The 25555-nt window shown below is 46.0% G+C and overlaps 1 protein-coding gene across 2 annotated transcripts in view; it reads left to right on the forward strand.

Moving 5' to 3' along the window:
* The first annotated feature begins 3076 nt into the window (after positions 1 to 3076).
* LOC137353366 (beta-1,3-N-acetylglucosaminyltransferase lunatic fringe-like) overlaps positions 3077 to 25555 on the forward strand; it is a 46979-nt gene continuing 24500 nt past the window's right edge. For both annotated transcript variants that reach the window (XM_068019547.1, XM_068019549.1), the window contains exon 1: positions 3077 to 3879. In XM_068019547.1, the coding sequence (XP_067875648.1) occupies positions 3466 to 3879 (414 nt within the window). In that variant the 5' untranslated portion in view covers positions 3077 to 3465. The remainder of the gene's footprint in view (positions 3880 to 25555) is intronic.

Consider the following 25555-nt stretch of genomic DNA (forward strand, 5'->3'; position numbering starts at 1 on the left):
GTTTCTATGAGATGCCCCCTCAGTCTTCTGAACCCCAGTGAATATAATCCTAACCGACTCAATCTCTCCTCATACGTCAGTCCCGCCATCCCAGGAATCAGTCTGGTAAACCTTCGCTGCACTCCCTCTATAGCAAGAACATCCTTTCTCAGATAAGGAGACCAAAACTGTACACAATATTCCAGGTGTGGCCTCACCAAGGCCCTGCATAACTGCAGCAAGACATCTCTGCTCCTGTACTCGAATCCTCTTGCTATGAAGGCCAACATACCATTTGCCTTTTTTACCACCCGTTGCACCTGCATGTTTACCTTCAGCCATTGGTGTACGAGAACATCCAGGTCTCGCTGCATATTCCCCTCTCTCAGTTTATAGCCGTTCAGATAATAATCTGCCTTCCTGTTTTTGCTACCAAAGTGGATAACCTCACATTTATCCACATTATACTGCATCTGCCATGCATTAGCCCACACACTCAACTTGTCCAAATTACCCTGAAACCTCTCTGCATCCTCCTCACAACTCACCCTCCCACCCAGTTTTGTGTCATCTGCAAATCTGGAGATATTACATTTAGTTCCCTCTTCTAAATCATTAATATATATTGTGAAAAGCTGGGATCCTAGCACCAATCCCTGCGGTACCCCGCTACTCACTGCCTGCCATTCGGAAAAAGACCCATTTCACCCTACTCTTTGTTTCCTGTCTGACAAACAATTTTCTATCCGTCGCAATACATTACCCTCAATCCCATGCGCTTTAGTTTTACATGCTAGTCTCTTATGTGGGACTTTGTCGAAAGCTTTCTGAAAGTTCAAATAAACCACATCCACTGGTTCCCCCTCATCAACTCTACTAGTTACATCTCGAAGAATTCTAGTAAATTTGTCAAGCATAATTTCCCTTTGGTAAATCCATGCTGACTCTGCCCCATTCTACCACTGTTCTCTAAGTGCTCTGCTATAAAATCTTTTATAATGGATTCCCACTACCGATGTCAGGCTGACTGGTCTAGAATTCCCTGCTTTCTCTCTACCTCTCTTTTTAAATAGTGGGGCTACATTAGCTACCTTCCAATCTGTAGGAACTGTTCCAGAGTCTATAGAATCTTGGAAGATGACCACCAATGCATCCACTATTTCTAGGGCCACTTCCTTAAGTACTCTGGGATGCATACCATCAGGCCCTGGGGATTTATCGGCCTTCAATCCCATCAATTTCCCCAACACCATTTCTTTACTAATACTGATTTCCTTCAGTTCCTCTCTCTCACTAAGCCCTGTGTTCCCCAACATTTCTGGTATGTCCCTGTCCCTTCAGCAACAAATTCCTTTATCGCGACACATTGCTGGGAATGTGAGTTGATAACAGCACAGCGATGGCAACGGGGCATCTGGGACCTTGGTAAACGATGGGACTGACTTAGAGGTTCGAGGATTGAGAAAGAAACAGGGGTGAATGAGGAGGAAATTAGAGTCAAATTGCAGGAAGAGGAATAAAAAGAGGAAAAAATTGGATTGAGAGAGAGAGTGACAGAATGAAAAAGTAAGAACAAAATTGAAAAATTAACAATTGAACATTTTGAAAACCTCTAGGAACAATTTGCTACCTGCTGGACTGAGACCCCACAGATTCAATTATTCCCTCTCTGGGCTGTAGAGGTTGAGTGGTGTTGCAGGAACATAAATCTCATCATTGAAAGGCTCCTTATTTTGTTAAATACCGGCCCTAACCTTCTGTGGCAAGGCAATTGATGTGCAAATGCAGTGATTTCTTGATACTCACCGAGAGGTTGAGGGCAAGCTGCCCGCTTCGAGTGACTAAGAGTGGAGTGACTAGAAACTTGTTGCAATTCCCAACTGGCGGGGTATCTCTTTCCCGCCACCAGTTGTGACACACTAATAGCCAGGGGTCAGCAACGTGTCCGTACATGGACACCAGTGTCTATGTTAAAAACTTTGAGGTCCATGGTTTCCATCCTGCCCACCAATGCTCTGTGACTGACAGTGGGCTGCCTGGGCAGGGTGAGCACTGATTGGCAGATCATGGCACAAGCATGCTGGGATTGGCCACTCTTGCTGTTCTCACACGGTTTAGGGAGTGAGTGGGAATGGCTGCTGGGGTTGGGGGGGTGTGGTGGGGAGGGGAGAGCAGGAAGTGGGCCAGCACACAGCCAGAGGCGTGGTGCGGTGAGGCACTGAGGGAACACACTGAGAGTAAGGCAGCCCTTTAAACAAGAACCAACCCAGGGAGTGGGGGGGGGGGAGGGGTGAGGAGAGGGGGATGGACAGACAGAGAGGGGGGAGAGGGGGATGGACACAGAGAGAGGGGAGGGGGGATGGACAAGCAGAGAGGGGGATGTACACTGAAAGGGGGGAGAGGGGGATGGACACACAGAGAGGGAGATGAACACAGAGGGGGGAGAGAGGGATGGACAAATAGAGAGGGGGAGGAACACAGAGAGGGGGATGGACACATGGGGGGGCGGGGAGATGGAGATGGACAGTGAGAGAGATCACGATCACTATCATGATATCCATCTGAATTCTCCACATCGCTACATCAAGTGTGCGGGAAGACATCAACTACTTGTGCAAGCAAATACAATGCCAAGTATCTCACTAAATAGGGAGAAATGTGCTTTAAATTGGACTGTGTTTTGATGGCATTAGGTTGGCTATACACTTTATAAACATATTAATTGCCCTCATGTCTGTGGCTGAGTCAATAGTTTTGTCAAATGTCCGTGGTCCTATCCCTGCTACTCTGCACATTAAACTGGCTGTTAATTGTGCCAACAAACTCTGACCAGTAAAGTTTCGGTCACTTTCTGCCTGCTTTGAGGGAAACTTAAAGCAGGGCAGAGAAGCTCAGCTCTCAGAGCACAGTCAGGGCCAGGAGTCCGGCACCGGGGCCCTTAAAGAGTTAAATAATTGCCTCCAATTCAGTTGTGGACCATAGCTCCGCCCCCCTCTCCCAGCTCTTTGTGATTGGGCAATCCCACCTGTCACTCATTAGTGTGGCCCCGCCTCTCCCCTTGTTCACGAAATTGACGCGAAAGTGCCCCAAAGTTGTGACAAGTTGAGACACGCTGAGCGTGACAGGTGGCGGAAAGAAGTTGGAAACTTTCTGTTATATCTAATGATCAGAGAAGCTGCAGACGGATTTGTAAACGATTTTGTCTTTAATTACACGATTTTGGCTTAAAACCAAACGAAATTTGAGAGGAGATAATTCTAATTTCATTGAAATATTATTAGCTCCCCGAATTATTTCGCATGAATAATTTATAATTACTGGGCAGGGGAAGTTTTTCAAGTCAGAAAAAGTTTACTGTACAAAACTCAATAAAATCTCTCTTTAGGTTTATTGATTGGAGAATGTCTCAAGACCATTTAAGTCGGATTTTATTCAAAGTTAGGTGTTTGGATATTTTTAAGTTAGGATTTTGAATTTTTTAAAAAAATGCGTCTCTGCTTAAAGAAGATCTTTCTGACAATATCTGGGGCCACCGTGACTTTGCTGTTGGTCGTTTTTGTGGATTATCAGAGGCGAGAGGACGGGAGCGGGGGCAGGGTGAAAACTGACCGACTTTCAGTCGCCCCGAACGGCCAAGGTTTCAGTGCGGAGTCGCCGGATGGTCAGAAATTGGCAGAGCCACTGCGGGCGATTGGAAGTTACTTCCGAGCGCTGGAGTGCGACACTGAGCGGGACAAAATCAGGGCACCTTCTTTAAAACTGACGGCTGGAGCTATCACCAACCTGGAGAATAAGGTGGAGTTGAGGGATATCTTCATCGCGATCAAAACGACTCACAAATTCCACAAATCCAGGCTGGAATTGCTTCTGGAAACTTGGATCTCAAGAGTTTGGGAACAGGTGGGCAGTCCCTGTATGTGTGTGTGTGTTATAATTTCCCTGTGTCTTAAGCCAGCAGACACTGCTGGATGATGGGGAGTGGGTGTGATATGAGACTGCTGCATCCCCAGGGTTATGCACGTTGATCTGACTACATTTTACCTCCTGCTTTGCAAACATTAGCAATGCTGCTGTGTTGCCAAGACAAGGGGGTCTGCTACATGCAGGACCCCAAGTCTATTGACACTTCGGAACTGGAGGAGCCCCTCAAGCCTGTTCTGCCATTCAATATCATGGTCGATCTGTATCTTAACTCCATCTAGCCGTCTTGTTTCCCTCACCCTGAATAGCCTTTACCTAACAGAAATCTCTCAATCTCAGTTTTGGAAATTTTCAAACTTGCAAATGTTCAAATTCCCACCAGCCTCAACTTCTTTCTAGCAGAGTTCCAGATTTCTACTACCCTTTGTGTGAGGAAGTGCTTCCCGACATCACCCTTGAACGGCCTGGCCCTCAATTTTGAGGTTATGCCCCCTTGTTCTGGATTCACCCCCCCCCCCCCCCCCCCCCGCCACGAGACGAAATGGTTTCTCTCTACGCTGTCGATCAATTCCGACAATCGTCCTCAGCAACTCAATTAAATCATCTTTTATAATCAAAGGACGACAAGTTTAGCTGAGTTTGGTCAGGTCCTCGGTGGGGTGAAAGGAGTGGGAGCTGAGATGTTTCCCCACAACAGTAAGCGAGGGGTTAAGGTGGAGGCCAACTAGCTGCTACCTCGGGAGTGGTACTGGCAAAGGTCAGAGGGCAGGCTGTGTGCCCATCCACCCCCGGTGGGGTGTTTTGAGTGGCACGTGTAGTCTCAAAGGTCCAAACTTGTAAAACGTACATAATAAATATTACTGAAGAAGGCCTGTATAATAGACGCGCTTGTGCTTTTAAAATGGCAATAGTGTTTTTTCTGTACTCTGCTAGGAGACCTCCTGTGGCAGTGCTCAGAGGATATGCTAAAGCGTGACAGCGAAAGTGTGACAGGAAGCAGTGTCACCTTTACAGGAAGTGTGCACAACACACGAGAGGTTTTTCTGTATTATAGGTTAGCTCAGTATCTCTTAACTCAGTCAAAACCTGCTTGGGTGGTGAAATGAATGCTTGTGAATGTGGCATCTAACTGGTGTATTTCGCACAATGAATCACTTTATTGGAGTGCAGTAACTGCGATTGTGACTGCTGCCCATCCACCCATAACCTAGCTCGCTGGTGCCTGCCCTTGAGGCCTCAATCCAGGTGGCAGCATTGGGACCCTTGTCATGAGAGGTCTGGACAGAGTAGATAGGGGAGAAACTGTACCCATTGGCAGAAGGGTCGAGAGCCAGGGGACATCAATTTAAGGTGAATGGCCAAAAAAAACAAATGCGGCACGTGGAACAAACATTTTCACGCAAGGTGTATTTAGGATCTGGACGCACTGCCTGTGAGTGTGGTGGAGGCAGATTCAATCATGACTTTCAAATGGGAATTGGATAATTAACTGAAGAGAAAAAAGTTTGCAGGGCTATGGGGAAAAGGCGAGGGAGTGGGACCAGCTGAGTTGGCCCTGCAGAGAGCGAGCATTGACACGACGGGGCAAATGGCCTCCTTTGTGCTGTGTGCATTCTATGATTCGAGGTGACCTGATAAACTGAAATGAGGCTGAGCACTCAAAATCACGAGGGAGGCCTCTTTTGTTGTGCCCGTCAGTCGTGCAAATGTCAAAACAGATGCCAGGTTTTTGGGGTGGGATGCCCAGTCTCTGCGTAATTCAACATCAAATTGAACTTCATTCAAATTATCTGAAAATTGCAAATCTAGTAGCACTAAGTCCTCATTTTGCTAAATCCTACCTCTTTGACTAAGCTTTTGGTCACCTTTACTTACAGAAAGAAAGGCTTGCATTTGGATAGCACCCTTTGCCACCTCAATACGTCCCAAAGTGCTTCACAGCCAGTGAAGTACTTTTTGAAGTGTAGTCACTGTTGTAATGTGGTAAACTCAGCAGCCAATGTGCGCACAGAAAGCTCCCACAAACAGCAATGTGATTACGGCCTGATAATCTGTTTTAAGATGTTGGTTCAGGGATAAATAGTGGCCAGGACATTAGGATTAACTCCCCTGCTCTTCTTCGAAATAGTGCCGTGGGATTTTCATGTCCACCTGAGAAAGCAGACGGGCCTCCATTTAATGTCTCATCTGAACGACGGCACCACTGACAATGATGCACTTCCTCAGTGCTTCACTAGACGTGCCAGCCTAGACTTTTGTGCTCAAGATCAGGACTTGAACTTGCAACCTTCTGACAAGGTGCAAGTGTTATCAGCTGAACCACAGCTGACACTATTATGTCCTGAGGTGGCTCAGTGTCAGATTTGGTCTGATAACACCCCTGTGAAGCACCTGGGGACATTTCACTACATTCGAGGCGCTATATAAATGCAAGTTGTTGTTCCTGTTGTTTACTTGAATTAAATCAAATTATTGAATCATCCTCTGCGTTGTCAAGTTTTGTATTGTCACGAGCGGACTGAAAGTAAGACCGAAAAATCAGTTTAAAGTATAATTATGTTTAAAATAGATCTTGCCAATTAATGTAGTTCTGAATGCTGAGCTTTTTACGTCTGTGGCCTTTGTGCAATCTAATCTAGTTCAGCCATAACTCAACAATCCTGTAGAATAATACGTCACAGGGGAGGCTATTCTGCCCATCATGCCTGTGCTGGCTCTTTGGTAGATCTATCCAATTAATCTGATTCTCCTTGCTCTTTCCCTGTAACCCTGCAATTTTTTCCCCTTCGGGTATTTATCCAATTTTCTTTTGAAAGATACTACTGAATCTACTTCCACCACCCCTTGTAGATCACAATGACTTGTTCGGGACAAAAATGGTTCCTCATGTTGCTTCTGCTTTTTTTTGCCAATCACTTTAAATCTATAGCCTCTAGCTACCGACCCTTCTGCTATTGGAAAGGTTCTCCTCATTTATGATACGGCATAGCACAAGTGGAAACTTGCAATACAGCACCTCACTTGAGTGTTGGAAGGGACATTGTCAGAGAAATGTAACCCTGCAACTCCACTCTGCATTAAATCTGGACAATGAAGAAAGTGATTCACTCATTATTTTTGACAAGAAGACTTGTATTTGTATAGCATCTTTAACATAGTAAAAGGCCCCAAGGTGCTTCACAGAAGTGTTACTAAACAACACTTGATACCGAGCCATATAAAGAGACATGGCCAAAGGGGTAGGTTTTAAGGAGCATCTTTAAGGAGGCTGGAGAGGGGGAGAGGTTTAGGGAGTCAATTCCAGTGCTTAAGGTCTAAGCAGCTGAAGGCCTGGCCACCTGTGAAAATCCGGGATACCCAAGAGGCCAGAATTGGAGGGGTGCAGCGATCTCGGAGTGGCACAGTGGCGTAGTGGTTAGCACCGCAGCTTCACAGCTCCAGTGACCCGGGTTCGGTTCTGGGTACTGCCTGTGCGGAGTTTGCAAGTTCTCCCTGTGACCGCGTGGGTTTCCGCCGGGTGCTGCGGTTTCCTCCCACAGCCAAAGACTTGCAGGTTGATAGGTAAATTGGCCATTGTAAATTGCCCCTAGTGTAGGTAGGTGGTAGGAGAATGGTGGAATATGGGATTAATGTAGGATTAGTATAAATGGGTGGTTGTTGGTCGGCACTGACTCGGTGGGCTGAAGGGCCTGTTTCAGTGCTGTATCTCTCTATGTTTCTATGACTGTAGGGCTGGAGGAGGTTAGAGATGGTGCAATGTGGGGTGAGTGGTGTGGCTTGGCCATGCTGTGCAAAAGTTTTGCATTCCCAAACATGGATCCACTTTGTCCGCAGCCCCCAAAGCCCCTTGATATTAAATGCAACAGATCTCATGATTACAATGGGGAAAGAACAATCACTGAAAACTAACATGCGGTACAGCAAGCAATTAAGAAGGCAAATGGTATGTTGGCCTTCATTACAAGAGGATTTGAGTATAGGAGTAAAGATGTCTTAGTGCAGTTATATAGAGCGTTGGTGAGACAGCAGCTGGAGTATTTTGTGCAGTTTTGGTACCCTTACCCAAGGAAAGATACACTTGCCATAGAGGGAGTGCAACGAAGGTTTCAATTCTGTTACCCATTCTCCCATTGGTTGGGGTTCCACCTCGACATTGGTCAGCAGTACAGATTAGTGATAAAATAGGTGTACAGAAGATGTTTCTGCTTGTGAGGGAGATCAGAACTCCGGGCCATAAGATAGTCACTAATAAATTCAATCGGGAATTCAAGAGAAACTCTTTATCCAGAGAGGGCGAGATTGTGGAAAACGCTACCTCGAGGAGTGATTGAGGTGAATTGAGTGGACGCATTTAAGGAGTGGCTATATAAATAAATGAGGGAGAAATGAATAGAAGGGTATGCTGATAGGGTTAGATGAATGAGAGTAGGAGGCGGCTTGTGTGGATCATAAACACTGACATAGACCAGATGGGCCGAGTGGCCGGTTCCTGATCTGCACATTCTGTGTATCATCAGCCACAACAGGTCCCAGTTCAGTGACAATGGGGGCTTGAGAACGATTTACTTGGGCACAGCTGTTTGATATATTTTCTCTTTAGTGTGTTTATTTTGAAAATGCTTTTGGAAGGAAAAACCCGAAAGAGGTGGAGATGGTAAGTAATGGAAGAGATGAGGCAGGCGTTAAAATGGAAAATGTTCAGTTTCTCTTATCAGTCACACTTCATGAGCATAGATCAGTATCTTAAGCATGAAGAGACTCTACTGTGCTCCCTATTCATTGACTACTTGCTACATCCTGTTGCTGGTAACAGTAGCAGCTGTACTATTTCACACAATCGCACAATAAGTGTGAATCAGAAGGGGATTTGATCCAATGCAGTTTCCGCATTCTGGAGGTTCAATGCCCTTCATTATGGCATCGAACTGGCACTAATATTATTCCAAGGCTTTTGGCTACACCATCCCAGCCAGCAATCCAATGGGTCAGCTGGAGGCCTCCGTCAGAGTCCGAGGTTATAGGATCCAGCCCCACTCGAGAATTTGATTTCATGTTTGCTGATGCCTCAGTCCATTACTGAGGGAGTGGTGTCAGAGTTTGCCTGGGAATTTTTTGAAGGTTCCTCTGATCTCTCGGTGGAAGGTTGGCAGAAACCCCAGAGAAAACAGCACAAACTGCCTTTTTTCTGACTCCGATGTTATGACAGGATATCGATTCCTCACCCACTGAAAATCTGCCACGTTGTCTTTAAAAGGAGGGAAAAATTAGAGTCCGGGAGAAAACTAGCTAGAAATATAAGAAAAGATAGTAAGAGTTTGTATAGATATTTTTAAAAAAGTGTTAACAAAGTGAGCATTGGTCCTATAGAAAGTGAGTTTGGGGAATTATAAGGGAAAATAAGGAGATGGCAGATGAATTGAACAGGTATATTACATTGGTCTTCACCAGAGAGGATACAAGTAACATTCCAGAAAAAGCTGTAAATCAGGAAATGGAAGGGAGGGAGGAACTCAAGAAAATTACAATCAGCAGGGAAGTGGTACTGAACAAATTGTTGGAGCTGTGGGCTGACAAGTCCCCGGGTCCTGATGGACTTCATCCAAGGGTCTTAAAAGAAGTGGCTAGTGAGATAGTTGATGCATTGGTTTTAATTTTCCAAAATTCCCTAGATTCGGGGAAGGGTGCATTAGATTGGAAAATAGCGAATGTAACGCCTTTATTCAAAAAGGGAGAGAGACAGAAAGCAGGAAACTACAGGCCAGTTAGCTTAACATCTGTCAAAGGGAAAATATTAGACAGTATTATTAAAGATGTTATAGCAGGGCACTTAGAAACACTCAAGGTAATCAGGCAGAGTCAATGTGGTTTTATGAAAGGGAAATCATATTTAACCAATTTATTGGAGTTCTTTGAAGAAGTAACGTGCTGTGGATAAAATGGAACCAGTGGATGTACTGTACTTAGGTTTGATAAGGTGCCACATCAAAACAAAAGCAGAAAATAAAAGCTCATGGTGTAGGGGGCAACATATTGGCATGGATAGAAGATTGGCTAGCTAACAGGAAACAGAGAGTAGGCATAAATGGGTCATTTTCTGGTTGTCAAGATGTAGCCACAGGGATCAGTGCTGAGGCCTCAACTTTTTACAATTTATATAAATTACGTGGATGAAGGGACCGAAGGTATGGTTGCTAAATTTGCTGATGACACAAAGATAGGTAGGAAAGTAAGTTGTGAAGAGGACATAAGGAGGCTACAAAGATATGTTAAGTGAGTAGGCAAAGATCTGGCAAATGGAGTAGAATGTGGAAAAATTGAATTTGCCCATTTTGGCAGGAAGAATAAAAAAGAAGCAAATTATCTAAATAGTGAGAGATTGCAGAGCTCTGAGATGCAGAGGGATCTGGGTGTCCTAGTGCATGAATCGCAAGTTAGTATGCAGGTACAGCAAGTAATTAGGAACGCAAATAGAATTTTATCATTTATTGCGAGGGGAATTGAATACAAAAGTAGGGAGGTTATGTTTCCATTATACAGGGCATTGGTGAGACCACATCTGGAGTACTGTGTACAGTATTGGTTTCCTTATTTAAGGAAGGATGTAAATGTGTTGGAAGCAGTTCAGAGAAGGTTTACTGGACTAATACCTGGAAGAGGTGGGCTGTCTTATGAGGAAAAATTGGACAGGCTAGGCTTGTATCCACTGGAGTTTAGAAGAGTAAGAGGCGACTTGATTGAAACATATAAGATTCTGAAGGGTCTTGACAGCGTGGATGTAGAAAAGATGTTTCCCCTTGTGGAAGAATCTAGAACTAGGGGGTCACTGTTTAAAAATAAGGGGTCATCCATTGAAGGCAGAGATGAGAAATTTTTTCTCTCAGAGGGTCGTGAGTCTTTGGAACTCACTTCCTCAAAAGGCGATGGAAGCAGTCTTTGAATACTTTTAAGGCAGAGGTAGATAGATTCTTGATGAGCAAGGGGGTGAATAGTTATTGGGGGTAGGCGGGAATGTGGAGTTGAAGTTACTATCAGATCAGCCATAATCTTATTGAATCGCGGAGCAGGCTCGAGGGACCGAGTGGCCTACTCCTGCTCCTAATTTGTATGTTCGTACGTTTGAATGAACTGTCAAACCAAGGCTGTGTTCACTTTCTCAGGTGAACATATTTGAGCAGGGAGTTCTGGTCTTCTGATCAATATTTATCTCTCAGTCAATACAGCCAAAAAGCACATTAAGCATGCATTCAGTTTCCTACTGTTTCTGGGATCTTTCTTTGTGCAAAATGGCTACTACATTACCTATGTTACAACAGTGACTCCAGTTCAGAAGGACTTCATTGGCTGCAAAATGCTTCGGGACTTCCTGAGGATGTGAAAGGTGCTATATAAACGCAAGTTCTTTCTTAATGCATTGATCACTCTTTCTGTGAAGAGCTGCATATTATCAGTCTTAAGTTGGATTAATATCACGGCCATGAAGACAACAGATAAATGCGACCAATGCAGGCTGTGAGGTTGGATGGACAATGTGGAGCGTTGCTTGACTTCTGAGAATTGGGGAAAAACAATTCTCAGAAGGTGTACTGTTATATAGAATGTACAACACCAAAACAGGCCATCGGGCACACCTCGTCTATGCTGGTATTTATGCTCCACACAAGCCTCCTCCCACTCCTCTTCATCTAACCCTATTAGCGTATCCTTCTATTCCTTTCTCCCTCATGTGCTTCTCGAGCTTCCCCTTAAATGTATCTATGCCATTCACCTCAGCTACTTCCTGTGGGAACCAATTCTACTTTCCAACCACTCTCTACATAAAGAAGTTATGTATGCTAAGTATATGTAGTGTATTTACCAACAGACTTTGAATCATTAATTGTGCATTAACACTCAATAAACGTACACCGATTGTCCAGTCCAGATGTGCCTGGAGCACCCTGTCTGTCTGTTATTAAGGGTTTTAGGATCTTTCAAAGTAGATTAATTGTCAGGCCAGGAAGAAATGTATTCCAGATTGTTAAGAGAAGTGAGGGAGGAAATAGTGGAGGCTCTGATCATCATTTTGCCATCCTGTTTGGCTACAGGCATGGTACAGGAGGACTGCTAACATTGTACCATTTAAAAAGGGGTGAAAAGGATAGACCGGGTAATTGCATGCCAGTCAGCCTAACCTCAGTGGTAGGCAAATTATTGGAAAAAGTTTTTAGGGACAGTATTAATCATAATTTAGAAAGGCACAGATTAATCAAGGACAGTCAGCATGTATTTGTTAAGGGAAGAATGTGTCTAACTTAATAGAATTTTTTGAGGAGTTAACAAGGAGGGTTGAAGTTGATAGCATGTTTAATTGTAGTTGACATGGATTTGAGCATGGCTTTTGACAAGGTTCCACATGGCAAACAGGTCAGAAAAGTATGAACCCATGGGATCCAAGGGAAAGTGGCAAGTTGGATCCAAAGTTAGCTTAGTGGCAAGAAGTAAAGGGTAACGATCGATGAGTGTTTCTGTGACTGGAAGGTGTTTTCTAATGGGGTTCCCAGGGCTCAGTATTGGGTCCATTGCTTTTCGATATATGTGTCAATGATTTAGACTTGGCTGTGTGGTTGATAATGAGGAAGAAAGCTGTGGAATGGTGAGGTGGGCAGAAAAGTGACAAATGGAATTCAACTCTGAGAAGTGTGAGTTAATGCTTTTGGGGAGGTCAAACAAAGCAATGTACATAAATGGTAGGATGCTGAGAATTGTAGAGAAACACAGGTACCTTGGAGTGCATGTCCACAGATCCCTAAAAGTAGCAAAGGTTGATAAAGTGGTTAAGAAGGCATAGGGGATACTTTCCTTTATTGGCTGAGGCCTAGATTGTAAGAACAGAGAAGTTACGTTAGAACTGTATAAAATACTAGGTCAGCCACAGATAGAGGACTGCGTAGAGTTCTGATCATCACATTACTGGAAGGATGTGATCGCACTAGAGAGGGTACAGAGAAGATTTATGAAGATTTTGCCAGGACTGGAAAATTTTACCTTTGAGGAAAGATTGGATAGGCTGTGTTTATTTTTTTGGAGCAGAAGAGGCAGGGAGGAGATAATTGAGGTATCCAAAATGATGAGGGGCCTAGATAGAGTGACATGAAAGACCTATTTCCGTTAGCAGAGAGGTCAAAAACCAGGGGGCATAGATTTAAAGTAATTGGCAGAAAGATTAGAGGGGATTTGAGGAGGGCATTTTTCACCCAGAGGGTGGTAAGGATCTGGAACTCACTGCTTGAAAGGATGTTAGAGACAAAAACCCTCAATGCATTTAAGAAGAACTTGAATGTGCATACAAGGCCATGGACCAAGAGCTGGGAAGTGGGAATAGGCTGATGAGCTCTTTTTCGGCTGGCACAGATAGGATGGGCCAAATAGCCTCCTTCTGTGCCATAAATCTCTATGATTCTAAAACACCCTACCTCTGCTCCCACTATATATTCTAAAAGATACACAAGGAAGACCCACGGACTCTAATTTAGCCTCAGGGGTCAGTTGTCTTGCTTAGAAACTGCTCGAGCTTATCCTGGCAGGGTTGACAATCTTGAAGCGGGCGAGCAGAAGAGATGGCAGCTGCACTTTGAGACCCGCCTGCAGTCTGAGTCTACCTTCCTCCTTAGGCAGCTTGCACTCGTGTCTCGACACCGCATCTGTCACTGCAGCTGATTAGCAAGTGGGAGGAAATCCTAACCTCAGTTGGGGCACGGGGAGTTCCGAGGTTATTTTCCAATGTACTTTTGTGATGGGGTTAGGAGGAAAGGAGGTAGAAACCGCGAAAAGCCTTGTAATATTTATCACAAAGCTTTTACGGTGCCAGTTTCTCGGCTGACTGCTGCAGCTCAGTGTGTAGTGTTCTTGGCTGAATCAGCAAGTTGGAGGTTTGAGGCCTGTTCCCGAGACTTAGTTGCAAAACTCTAGGCTGCTACTGCAAAGTAGTACCATTAACACACTCTCTTTGCCTTTGCCCCATGACTTGCTTGTCAGTTAATCTCTCCGCCCTCTGTCCTATCACACACTTTCCCTTTTGTTCTCTTTCCTTCCACCCCCGCTTTACTTGCTTAAAACCGATTACATTTCTAACCTTTGCCAGTTCTGAGGAAGGGTCACAGACCTGAAACGTTAACTCTGCTTCTCTCTCCACAGGTGCTGCCAGACCTGCTGAGTATTTCCAGCACTTTCTGTTTTTATTTTAGTACTGAGGGAGTGCTGCACTGTCGGCGGTGCCGCGTCTGCCCCCTCAAGTATATGATCTCATGGCAGTCTATTGAGGAAGACCTGGGGAGTTCTTCAATGTTCTGGCCAATTTATCCCTCAATCAACCTCACTAAAACACAATCTGATCATTATCACATTGCGTCTGCTGCTCTTGCCCTTCTAGGTGGTAGAGGTCGCAGGTTTGGAAGGTGCTGTCGAAGGAGCCTTGGCAAGTTGCTGCAGTGCATCTTGTAGATGGTACACACTGCTGCCACTGTGCACCGGTAGTGGAGGGAGTGAATGTTGGAAGGTGGTGGATGGGGTGCCAATCAAGCGGGCTGCTTTGTCCTGGATGGTGTCGAGCTTCTTGGGTCTTGTTGGAGCTGCACCCATCCAGGCAAGTGGGCACCATCCTGCCTAGTTTGCTATGGGGGTGTGGGTTAAAATAACTTCTCCCAATCCCCGAGGTCTCAACTTGGAAACCAATGTAGAGGGTCCAAAAACTCAAGGCTGCTTTACACACGGGGCCAGGTTCCCTGGTTTGTACAGCTGCTGACCGTGGTAATGTCCCTTCCTCCCTGATTTGGCATGAAGCATGTGGAAAAAGAGGAAATGGACCTTTTTTTTTTCTCCTCCACTCCACTTCCTCCTGACTTTATAAAGGTCAGAAGTGGGGAAGTTGATCAATACAGTCGTTTTGTGGACTAGATCATGTCTGGTTAATAAATGCTACTCCTCTCAAAAATTTTACTCCAAAATTCAATGCAGCTGCATTTTTTTTCCCATTCGATTGTTTTTCCTCTGTTTAGCGATCTCCACATATCTCTTGTAGAAGCAAAGCCAGAGCAGCTGATGACTCATTTGTCCGGTGACTAAATCATCTATTTGTGAGAGGCTCCAGGATTTATCAATGTTATACAAAAGATTTCACTTTGTCTTGTACAGTCCTGGAGGAATTGACCTCAGACAGCAATCCCGCAATCTCCGCCCTCTCTTCTCCCACGCTTATCTCACTTCCTTACAATCAAGGCTTGCTGCAGTTTAGCTTCATGTGGAGAGCCAAACACAGTTCATCAGAGCCCTGAAATGACTCGTGACCTTTGCTGTTACACCTAGTGTTGCCAACCCTCCAGGATTGCCCCGGAGTCTCCAAGGAATTGCCAGTCATATTCCAGGCCACAGCTCTGAGCAATCCAGGAGAAAAATCACTGGGGCATTAAATAAATTGTGGGTTATTTTTCATTTTCTCCTCAAAACTTTTGTTTATGAGCTACACAAATAGTCGAGATGGGGTTGGGGTTGTGGGGGGCGGGAGCCTGTTTGATTGACAGTCAATAATCATTTAGTCTGGTGATGAAGAGTCTGCTTTCCAGTTGGTTGAGGGAAGGCGTTGTGAGGATTAATGGGTTGAGCAACCAAAGTCAGCAGCCCTGGCCAAGGACGATTGAAGGCAGGATCGTCTGATGACGCCTCCATGAATACGTCCAGTCAGAGTTGGCAACCTTAGTTCCATTCCTGCAAGGGTGCAGGAACAAAACTGCAAGAGCGGACACTCGTGTGTGATCCGAGTGCTCGTTGATTCAGTGTGAGTCCGAAGGGTTGGGCTCGGGTCCTAATTCCAGACAGCCCTCCTTTGCTGGGGGCCGAGCTTTGCACCTGCACACTTGCATTTTCTCCTAAACCTCTTAATCTCTCTACCTCTCTCCGTACCTTTAAAGGCTTCTTCAAGGCCTATTTTTCTGACGGCTTTTGCTCGCCATCCCTAACTCTTCAGTGTCCACAGCTCCCTTTGTTTTACTGCACGTCCGTCCATCGTGTTCTGACCCGGGTCTTCACTCAAGTCTCAAGTGAGGAAATCCAAAATCCGCTAAGTAATGCAGGAGAAACTTCTTTACCCGGAGAGTGGTTACAATGTGGAACTCGCTACCACTTGGAGTAGTTCAGATAAATAGCATTGAAGCATTTAATGGGAAGCTAGATGAGGGAGAAAGGAATAGAAGGTTATGATGATAGGGTGAGATGAAGAGGGGTGCGAGGAGGTTCGTATGGCGCGGGACAATTGGCCTTTTTCTGTGCTGCAAATTCTATGCCAGCATCACACATGAAATTCTTGAGCCACTAACTGAGAGAAGAGTAGCTGTGGGGGTTTTCCATTGCCTTTATCATGGCTTTTTTATCCTCTTGGGAAGGCTGCAATCAAAATTAAGGCCACCAATGATGAGTTGGCCGGGGCGGTGGGGCCCTACCATTACCCATCAGACACAAATACCTCGGTTGCTAGTCAATGCGGTATTCAGAGCTGGCGCTGTGCTCTCCGCTCGCCAGGACTGTCGAGGGGGAGTTGGTTTGAACCGTCAACCTTCTGACCCAGCGGCTTAGTAAGTAAAATGAAAATAAGGCTCGCATTTCCATAGCACCTTTCAGGACGTCTCAAATCTCTTTATAGCCAATGACGAACTTTTGAGGTGTAGTCACTGTTGTAATGTAGGAATCGCGGCAGTCAATTTGCACACAGCAAGCTCCCCACAACCAGCAATGTGATAAAGACCAGATAATCCAGTGATGTTGGTTGAGGGGTAAATATTGGCCCCAGGACACCAGGGGAGAATATAGTGCCTTGCGATCTTTTATATCCACCGGAGAGGACATGACGAGGCCTTGATTTAACGTCTGATCCGATATGACTGCTGCACCGACAGTGCAGCACTCCCTCAGTACTGCACTGGACTGTCAGACTAGATATTGTGGTCAACAACAAAAACAAGAAATGCTGGATTCACTCAGCAGGTCTGGCAGCATCTGTGGAAAGAGAAGCAGAGTTAACGTTTCGGGTCAGTGACCCTTCTCCGAAGAAGGGTCACTGACCTGAAACGTTAACTCTGCTTCTCTTTCCACAGATGCTGCCAGACCTGCTGAGTGAATCCAGCATTTCTTGTTTTTGTTTCAGATTTCCAGCATCCGCAGTATTTTGCTTTTATTATAGATATTGTGGTCACTGTCCAGGCATGAGTACCCTGCTGGAGGGCAACCCAGTACTTAGAGACCACATTCCAGGGCCGAATTTTTGCCCCGATATGGGGGTGAATATGGAGGGAGCGGGTTCAAAAATTTGCACTACTGACTGACGTGCTAGTTTGCTGGCACCATCCTGCCCCGGGGCCATTTTTATGGAGGCGGGATCAAGGTGGGAAGGACTACGTGCCTGCAAGTGGCAGATCGCCAATTGAGGCAAGTAAATGGCCAATAAAGGCCTATTGTCAGAGGCCAGCTGGAATTTTCTGGTCAACCTGGGGACGCCTGAGGTGTCGGGGATTAGTCCAGCTACCTGGAGGCGGCCTCCCAGCAGCAGACAAAAGGAGCCAGCACTCCAGACAGGCCTTGAGGCCCACACCTCCTACTTGGTTGCAGCCCAATGATTGTCTGGCAGCTGTGGCAATTTTTTACTTTAAAAGTTTTAAAAGTTGCTGAGAGGTCTTCAAGATGGAGGCGTCTCTCTCTCTCTCTCTCTCTCTCTTACCTGAATTGTAGGCTGCTGTCCATTCTGCCCTCTGGCCACTAATTGTCCAATTCAGGGAAAACCATGGGTGACTCTTTACCACACAGTGTGGGGTTGGGACCCTCAGTTGACCCTGACATCGGGGTCCTGACCAAAAGTCCTGGCCCTAGTCTCCACTTGGCGGGAGTGTTTCGAGCCATTGGTCGCCTGGCCCATTATCCCATGTATTTCACCGTCTAAATGTACAGCTTGTGTCAGGAATGGTCAGTGCTTGACCTCAGCTAATAACAGGCAGAAAATGGAAACAGGAGGCTAATGGTTTTTTTTTATGTCTTATGGTTCGTGATTGTATTTTTTTTTTTGCCCCATCCTGCTCTGTCTCCCGGTCAAACTATGGTGCTTGGAGACCTGAAAGGGGAGTGGAGGGGAATACAAAATAGGGCCTAAGAAAAAATATATATTAGTGGAAAATAATTCACGTTTGTGTGCATGAGTCAGTTGAATGAGGTTAGAAAGGACATTTTACACTTCTGAATAGTGCTTTTTCAGGAGGGATTTGAGCTTATTAAGTGTGGAAAGAACTGCAGTTAAACCATCTGACAATGGCTACAATGGATCTGAGAGGGAAGACTGGTCGGCAGGCAGTCTGGCAGGGGCTGAGTGAGTTCACACAATGCTGGGCGTGTGGTGTGCTCACTGTGCTGGGGGCTGGGTGAGTGCAGTCAATGGCAGGGGAGGGGATGGGGCTGCTTTGCTCACTGACAGAAAACAGATGTTCGTTGTAAAGTGAATCAGTGATCTTCTCATGCTGGACATCTCCTCACGCACTCTGTTTAACCGACACCCGATTACTGCTCGGAGAACACTCCCTCTCCTTTGACACTGGATTACTGCACACTCAATACATCATCTCTTCTGACACTGGATTACAGATCATTCTCTGCAGTCGTTCTTTTACTCACTACACTCCTACCTCCTGGAATTCTGTCCCCAGATCACCATCTATCCACATCACCTCCTGCCATCCCTTTGAGCCCTGACTTTGCCCACTCCCTGAATGTTTCGCCCATCTTGTCCAGCCCTGTCAAGCACTCACGTTCATGTAAGAATCACTATAGAGATATCAGTCGCTACTGAGCCTGTTGCTGTGCAGAATCACAGAGGACAGGCTGTATGGAGTTGGGACTGAGCCACTGTGTGATTGGGGGGGGGGGGGGGGTGGTGTGGTTAGCACCCACTATAACCTTTTATTAAGAATTATATTCTGGAAATTACTGTGGTGATACTAACAGGCAAATGCTTAAAGCACTTAAAAGAACACTCATTCATTTACTGTTCTTATCGGACAGAGCTGGCATTAGATTTGGATTTCTCTCGTGAAGGGCTGGCACAGGCACAGTGGACCAAATGGTGTCGTTAGTGCTGTAAACCTCTGTGGCTTTATTTAAACATTCGTGTGTTTATTTTAAAGAGGCCGACTCCTCTACTAAAATAACACGAACAGGAAATCCACGTGAAGAGAGAAGGGCTTGCATTTTCGTAGCGTCTTTCACAATCTCAGCGCGTCCCAAATCACTTTACAGCCAATGAAATACTTTTGAAGAGAAGTCACCGTTGTAATGTAGGAAACGCAGCTGCCAACTTGTGCACAGCAAGCTCCCACAAACAGCAATGTGATAATGACCGGAGCATCTGTTTTGGTGATGTTGGTTGAGGGATAACTATTGGCCAGGACAACTGGGAAGAACTCCCCTTGCCCTTCTTCAAAATAGTGGCTGTGGGATCTTTTACATTGGTCGACCAAGCCTTGCTTTAATGTCTCATCTGAAAGACGGCACCTCCAACAGTGCAGCACTCCCTCAGTACTGCACTGGGGGCATCAGCCTAGATTTAATGCTCAAGACTCTGGAGTGGCATTTGAATCTATGACTTTCTGACTCAGCGAAGAGAGTGAAAGGGACTATATAAATGCAAGTCTTTTTTTTTAAATTTGGCAATAATTTGAAAAGAAAATTCTCAAGTTTGTTCTGGCGTGCAAAGCCAGCAGTGATATTTCTGGGGTAGGGTTGTTCACTGGCTGCAGTAAAATTTCCCCTCCCCCGATCTTCAACATGGTGATAATGCTTGAAGCTAATTGTACAATTTAAGCATGAGGTTTATATTGTCACTGTTACAGGAAGCGTGCAGGGTACAGAACCAGCCTTGGCTTCCTGTTTGCCACATCAGTGTACAATTGCTGAACCACTTCTCTTTCCGAAAGTGACTCAGACTCTGCCATCCTTAGCGTCTGACGCAGACTCAAGACCGTTCCCTCCAGACTTGACTATTCTAACACATCCGTGGCTGGCCCCCACATTCTACCCTCCGTAAACTGAGGTCATCCAAAACTCTGCTATCCATGACCCAACCCACACCAAGTCCTAAAATAAAAGCAAAATACTGCGGATGCTGGAAATCTGAAACAAAAACAAGAAATGCTGGATTCACTCAGCAGGTCTGGCAGCATCTGTGGAAAGAGAAGCAGAGTTAACGTTTCGGGTCAGTGACCCTTCGGAACATTCCGAAGAAGGGTCACTGACCCGAAACGTTAACTCTGCTTCTCTTTCCACAGATGCTGCCAGACCTGCTGAGTGAATCCAGCATTTCTTGTTTTTGTTCCACACCAAGTCCTGTTCCCCTATCACCCGTGCGCTCGCTGACCTACATTAGCCCCTGGTTGAGCAACACCTCGATTTTAAAATTCTCATCTTTGTTTCCAAATCCTTCAGTGGCCTCGCCCCTCCCTATCTCTGCAATCTCCTCCAGCCCCACAACCCTCCGAGATCTCTGCGCTCCTCTAATTCTGGCCTCCGGAGCACCCCAGATCTTAATCTCTCCACCATTGGCGGCCGTGCCTGCAGCTACCAAGGCCCCTAAACTCTGGAATTCCCTCCCTAAACCTCTCCATTTCTCTACCTCTCATTCCTCCTTTAAGACTCCTAAAAACTTATTGGTCATCTACCCTAATATCTCCTTAAGTAGCTCAGTGTCATATTTTATTTTCTCATGCTCCTGTGAAGCACCTTAGGAAGTTTTACGATGTTCCGGTCGCTATATAAATATAATTTGTGTTTGAAGCAGAAGCTATTCTGGGTGTGTCAGTTGGTAGAGGCACTGGGTGGTGTGAAATTGAGTGAAGCAAATGGGGAATCATAGAATGGAAAGGAGGCTATTCAGCCCATCGTGACTGTGCCAGTTCTTTACAAGAACTATCCATTTGTTCTGCCAAATGCTCGGTTTAGTCCCTGTGCAGTGCTGAGTTAGTTACGTTCAGCTGGACTCTTGTTAAGGGATGTTGTCATTGATCAGAGTACCTCAGACTAGGGAGGGGAGAAAAATCAGTGAGGGTTCTTGCTCCTTATTGTTGTTTTGTGTCCTCCCCTTACCCCAGATAGAAAGTGTGGGGGGAATTTTATGCTGTCCCCCGCAGCGAGTCTAGAGGCGGGGAGAGCATTTAATTAGGCAGGATGGTGATGGGAGGAGCACCCTGCTACCCTACCACCTTCCCACCAATTAGGTCCGTGGCCCATGGCCCGCTGGTATTAGCCCAGACATGGGTGGGCCTGGCACCACCCGGGGAGAATGCCAAGCAAACCCGTGCAGGTTGCTTTCCAGCTCCGGGGGAGGGGTGCCTTGTTAAAGGGTGCCTGATTGAGGGACCCAGCAGCGGTCTGAGCATCCTTACGTTCAGGAGTGTGCCATTATACAACAGGATGGATGTAACTCCATGGATGTAGCAGTACCATTCCTCTTGTGACCTGAACTACATTCTGCTGTTCTCAAGAGAATATCTAAGGTAGACCAAAACTTATTACAGCCATGTACAAGTCTTTATAGATTACTCCAAAGCTTTAAAATGCTTCTTAAACTCTGCCTCTTTGATTAAGATTTTCATCAGCTGTCCTCTTATCTCTTGTAACTCAATGTCAAATTTTGTTCGATAATGCTTCTGTGAAGTGCCTTGGAATATATTATTACACTTCTTTCTTTCTTTGGCCTCCTTGTCTCGAGAGACAATGGGTAAGCGCCGAGAGGTGGTCAGTGGTTTGTGGAGCAGCACCTGGAGTGGCTATAAAGGCCAATTCAAGAGTGACAGACTCTTCCACAGGCACTGCAGATAAAATTGGTTGTCAGGGCTGTTACACAGTTAGCTCCCCCCTTGCACTTCTGTCTTTTTTTCCTGCCAACTGCTAAGTCTCTTTGACTCGCCAATCTTTAGCCCCGTCTTTATGGCTGTCCGCCAGCTCTGGCGATCACTGGCAACTGACTCCCACGACTTGTGGTCAATTTTGTAGGACTTTATGTCGTGTTTGCAGACGTCTTTAAAGCGGAGATGTGGACGGCCGGTGGGTCTGATACCAGTGGCGAGCTTGCTGTACAATGTGTCCTTGGGGATCCTGCCATCTTCCATGCGGCTCACATGGCCAAGCCATCTCAAGCGCTGCTGGCTCAGTAGGGTGCATATGCTGGGGATGTTGGCCGCCTCGAGGACTTCTGTGTTGGAGATACAGTCCTGCCACCTGATGCCAAGGATTTTTCGCAGGCAGCGAAGATGGAATGAGTTGAGATGTCGTTCACATACATTGTCCAGGCCTCACTGCCGTAGAGCAAGGTACTGAGGACACAGGCTTGAAATACTCGAACTTTGTGTTCCGTGTCAGTGCGCCATTTTCCCACACTCTCTTGGCCAGTCTGGACATAGCAGCAGACGCCTTTCCCATGCGCTTGTTGATTTCTGCATCGAGAGACAGGTTACTGGTGATAGTTGAGCCTAGGTAGGTGAACTCTTGAACCATTTCCAGAGCGTGGTCACCGATATTGATGGATGGAGCATTTCTGACGTCCTGTCCCATGATGCTCGTTTTCTTGAGGCTGACGGTTGGGCCAAATGCGTTGCAGGCAGCCGCAATCCTGTCGATGAGTCTCTGCAGACACTCCTCTGTGTGGGATGTTAATGCAGCATCGTCAGCAAAGAGGACTTCCCTGATGAGGACTTTCCATACTTTGGTCTTCGCTCGAAGACGGGCAAGGTTGAACAACCTGCCCCCTGATCTTGTGTGGAGGAAAATTCCTTTTTCTGAAGACGTGAACGCATGTGAGAGCAGCAGTGAGAAGAAGATCCCAAACAGTGTAGGTGTGAGAACACAGCCCTGTTTCACGCCACTCAGGATAGGAAAGGGGTCTGATGAGGCACCGCTATGCTGAATTGTGCTTTTCATATTGTCATGGAATGAGGTGATGATACTTAGTAGTTTTGGTGGACATCCAATCTTTGCTAGTAGTCTGAAGAGACCACGTCTGTTGATGAGGTCAATACTTTGGTGAGATCAATGAAAGCAACGTAGAGGGGCATCTGTTGTTTGCGGCATTTCTCCTGTAGCTGGCGAAGGGAGAACAGCATGTCAATGGTGGATCTCTCTGCTCGAAAGCTGCACTGTGCCTCAGGGTAGACACACTTAGCCAGCTTCTGGAGTCTGTTTAAAACGACTCGAGCAAAGACTTTCTCCACTATGCTGAGAAGGGAGATTCCATGGTAGTTGTTGCAGTCACCACGGTCACCCTTGTTCTTATAGAGGGTGATGATATTGGCATCGCGCATGTCCTGTGGTACTGCTCCCTCATCCCAGCACAGGCAAAGCAGTTCATGGAGTGCTGAGAGTATAGCAGGCTTGGCACTCTTGATTATTTCAGGGGTAATGCCGTCCTTTCCAGGGGCTTTTCCACTGGCTAGAGAACCAATGGCATCACTGAGTTCTGATTTTGTTGGCTATTCGTCCAGCTCATCTATGACTGGCAGAGACTGGGCTGCATTGAGGGCGGTATCAGTGACAACATTTTCCCTGGAGTACAGTTCCAGGTAGTGCTCCACCCAGTGGTCCATTTGGTTGCGTTGGTCAGTGATCGTTTCCCCGATTTAGACTTGAGGGGGGCAATCTTCTTGATGGTTTTCCCAAAAGCTCTCTTAATGCCATCATACATTCCTCTGATGTTTCTGGTGTCGGAGGCCAGCTGAATACAACTGCATAGGTGTTGCCAGTAGTCATTTGCCCAGCGCTTCTGGCTACTTTAAGTGCTATGGATGTTAACTCGCTGGGGGCTTTCTTGTAGTTCAACAGTGCAGTGCGCTTAGCGGCTATGACAGGTTCCAGCTCTTCAAAGTGAGATTGAAACCAGTCTGCATTCTGCTTCTCGCGTTTGCCAATGGTGGTCATTGCTGAGTCAGAGATGGCATCTCTGATGTGGGCCCACTTCGTCTCTGCATCCCCTGCAGGAGTGTTTTGAAGGGCTTTTTCAAGTGAATTTATAAACTGATGTAACAGCTGTAGATAAGAAATTCTGTTAGTGTTGATGTGCGGGCGGCCCTTCTGCTTGGAGTGATGTAGCTTCTTTGGTTTGAGTCCAACTTTGCTGCTCATCAGGGAGTGGTCGGTGTCGCAGTCCGCACTGTGGAAGCTGTGTGCGCTTTGGACACTGTTTATAGAGGCTTGCCTTGTGACGATGAGGTCCAGCTGGTGCCAACGACGTGATCTTGGGTGTCTCCATGAAACCTGGTGACAGGGTTTAGTATGAAAGAACGAGTTGGTGATGCAGAGGTTGTGATCGGTACACAACTCCAGCAGTCTCTGTCCATTCTCATTCATCCTTCCAATACCATAGCGCCCAAGCCAGGAGGGCCATGAGTCATGGTCGGCCCCAACCCTGGCGTTAAAGTCCACCAGCAGGAACAAATGTTCGGTATTAGGAATGCTACTAATGATATCATGGAGTTCCTCGTAGAACTGGTCTTTAACTTCAGATGGGGAGCATATATGCTGAGTAGGTGTACTGGGCCAGAGGCGGTGAGCAGTCGGATGGACAGTATGCGTTCCGAGCCATTTGAAGGTGGCTCTATCATGCTGAGCAAAGAGTTTCTGATGGCGAAGCCCACTCCATGTTGTCTTGGTTCTTCAGGATCTCTACCCTGCCAGTAGAATGTGTAGTCTTGCTCTCTTAGAGATCCACTCGCAGGGAGGCGTGTCTCCTGAAGTGCTGCAATGTCCACATTGAGTCTACTGAGCTCGTTGTTATTGATGGTGATCTTCCAAGAGTCGTTGATTTGTGTAAGGTCTTCCGACAGGCCAGGACACATAGTTCTGACTCTACATTAATTGGATGGACCCGCAGGGCGGCAACTTTCCTCGCCAGACGGCGGATTGTGAGCCAGGATCCCGACACCGGCCGGAGCACGTTTCCTATATTATTACACTAGAGGCACTATATAAATGCAAGTTGTTGAATTCAATTCTGGTCACCATACCACACAGGCTGGTGAGAGAGCAGAAAACGCCAAGCATGTAGAAGCTAAACTACGGGGAAGCATGAATTCCACAATCTGATTGTGAAATGATGATTGTAGGGAATCTGATCATGGTATAGAAAATATTAAAACAGTTTCGGTAAGGTAAACCCAGAATATTACTTCAAATTAAAAATGGGAAATAAGATCTAGAGGTAATGAAGCAAGGTAAATTTAAAACAGAGAGAAGCAGTTATTTACTCAGACAAATAATCCAACAGATGGTGATAGGAAAGGCACAACTTTTAGAGTTATTCGGATTGCAGCCTGAACTAATGGGAGAGGTGTGGTGCAAGAGGGAAGAACACCCAAGGGTCAAATGGCCTTAACCTCTGTTATATTCTTAATTCTCTTTCCTGTGGTTATTTACCCCATCGGCAGGGAAGATTTCACCAGAATGATATTGGGCTTAAAGGATTAAATTATGAGAACAACTTACATATTCTTTATTAAATCACATTCATTAACAGTTGCATCTTTCCAATTTAAGGTAGCTACCATTACATTACATAGAAATACATGGAATGTACAGCACAGAAACAGGCCATTCGGCCCAACAG

The sequence above is a fragment of the Heterodontus francisci genome, chromosome 41 (assembly GCF_036365525.1).
Source record: "Heterodontus francisci isolate sHetFra1 chromosome 41, sHetFra1.hap1, whole genome shotgun sequence".
NCBI lineage: Eukaryota > Metazoa > Chordata > Chondrichthyes > Heterodontiformes > Heterodontidae > Heterodontus > Heterodontus francisci.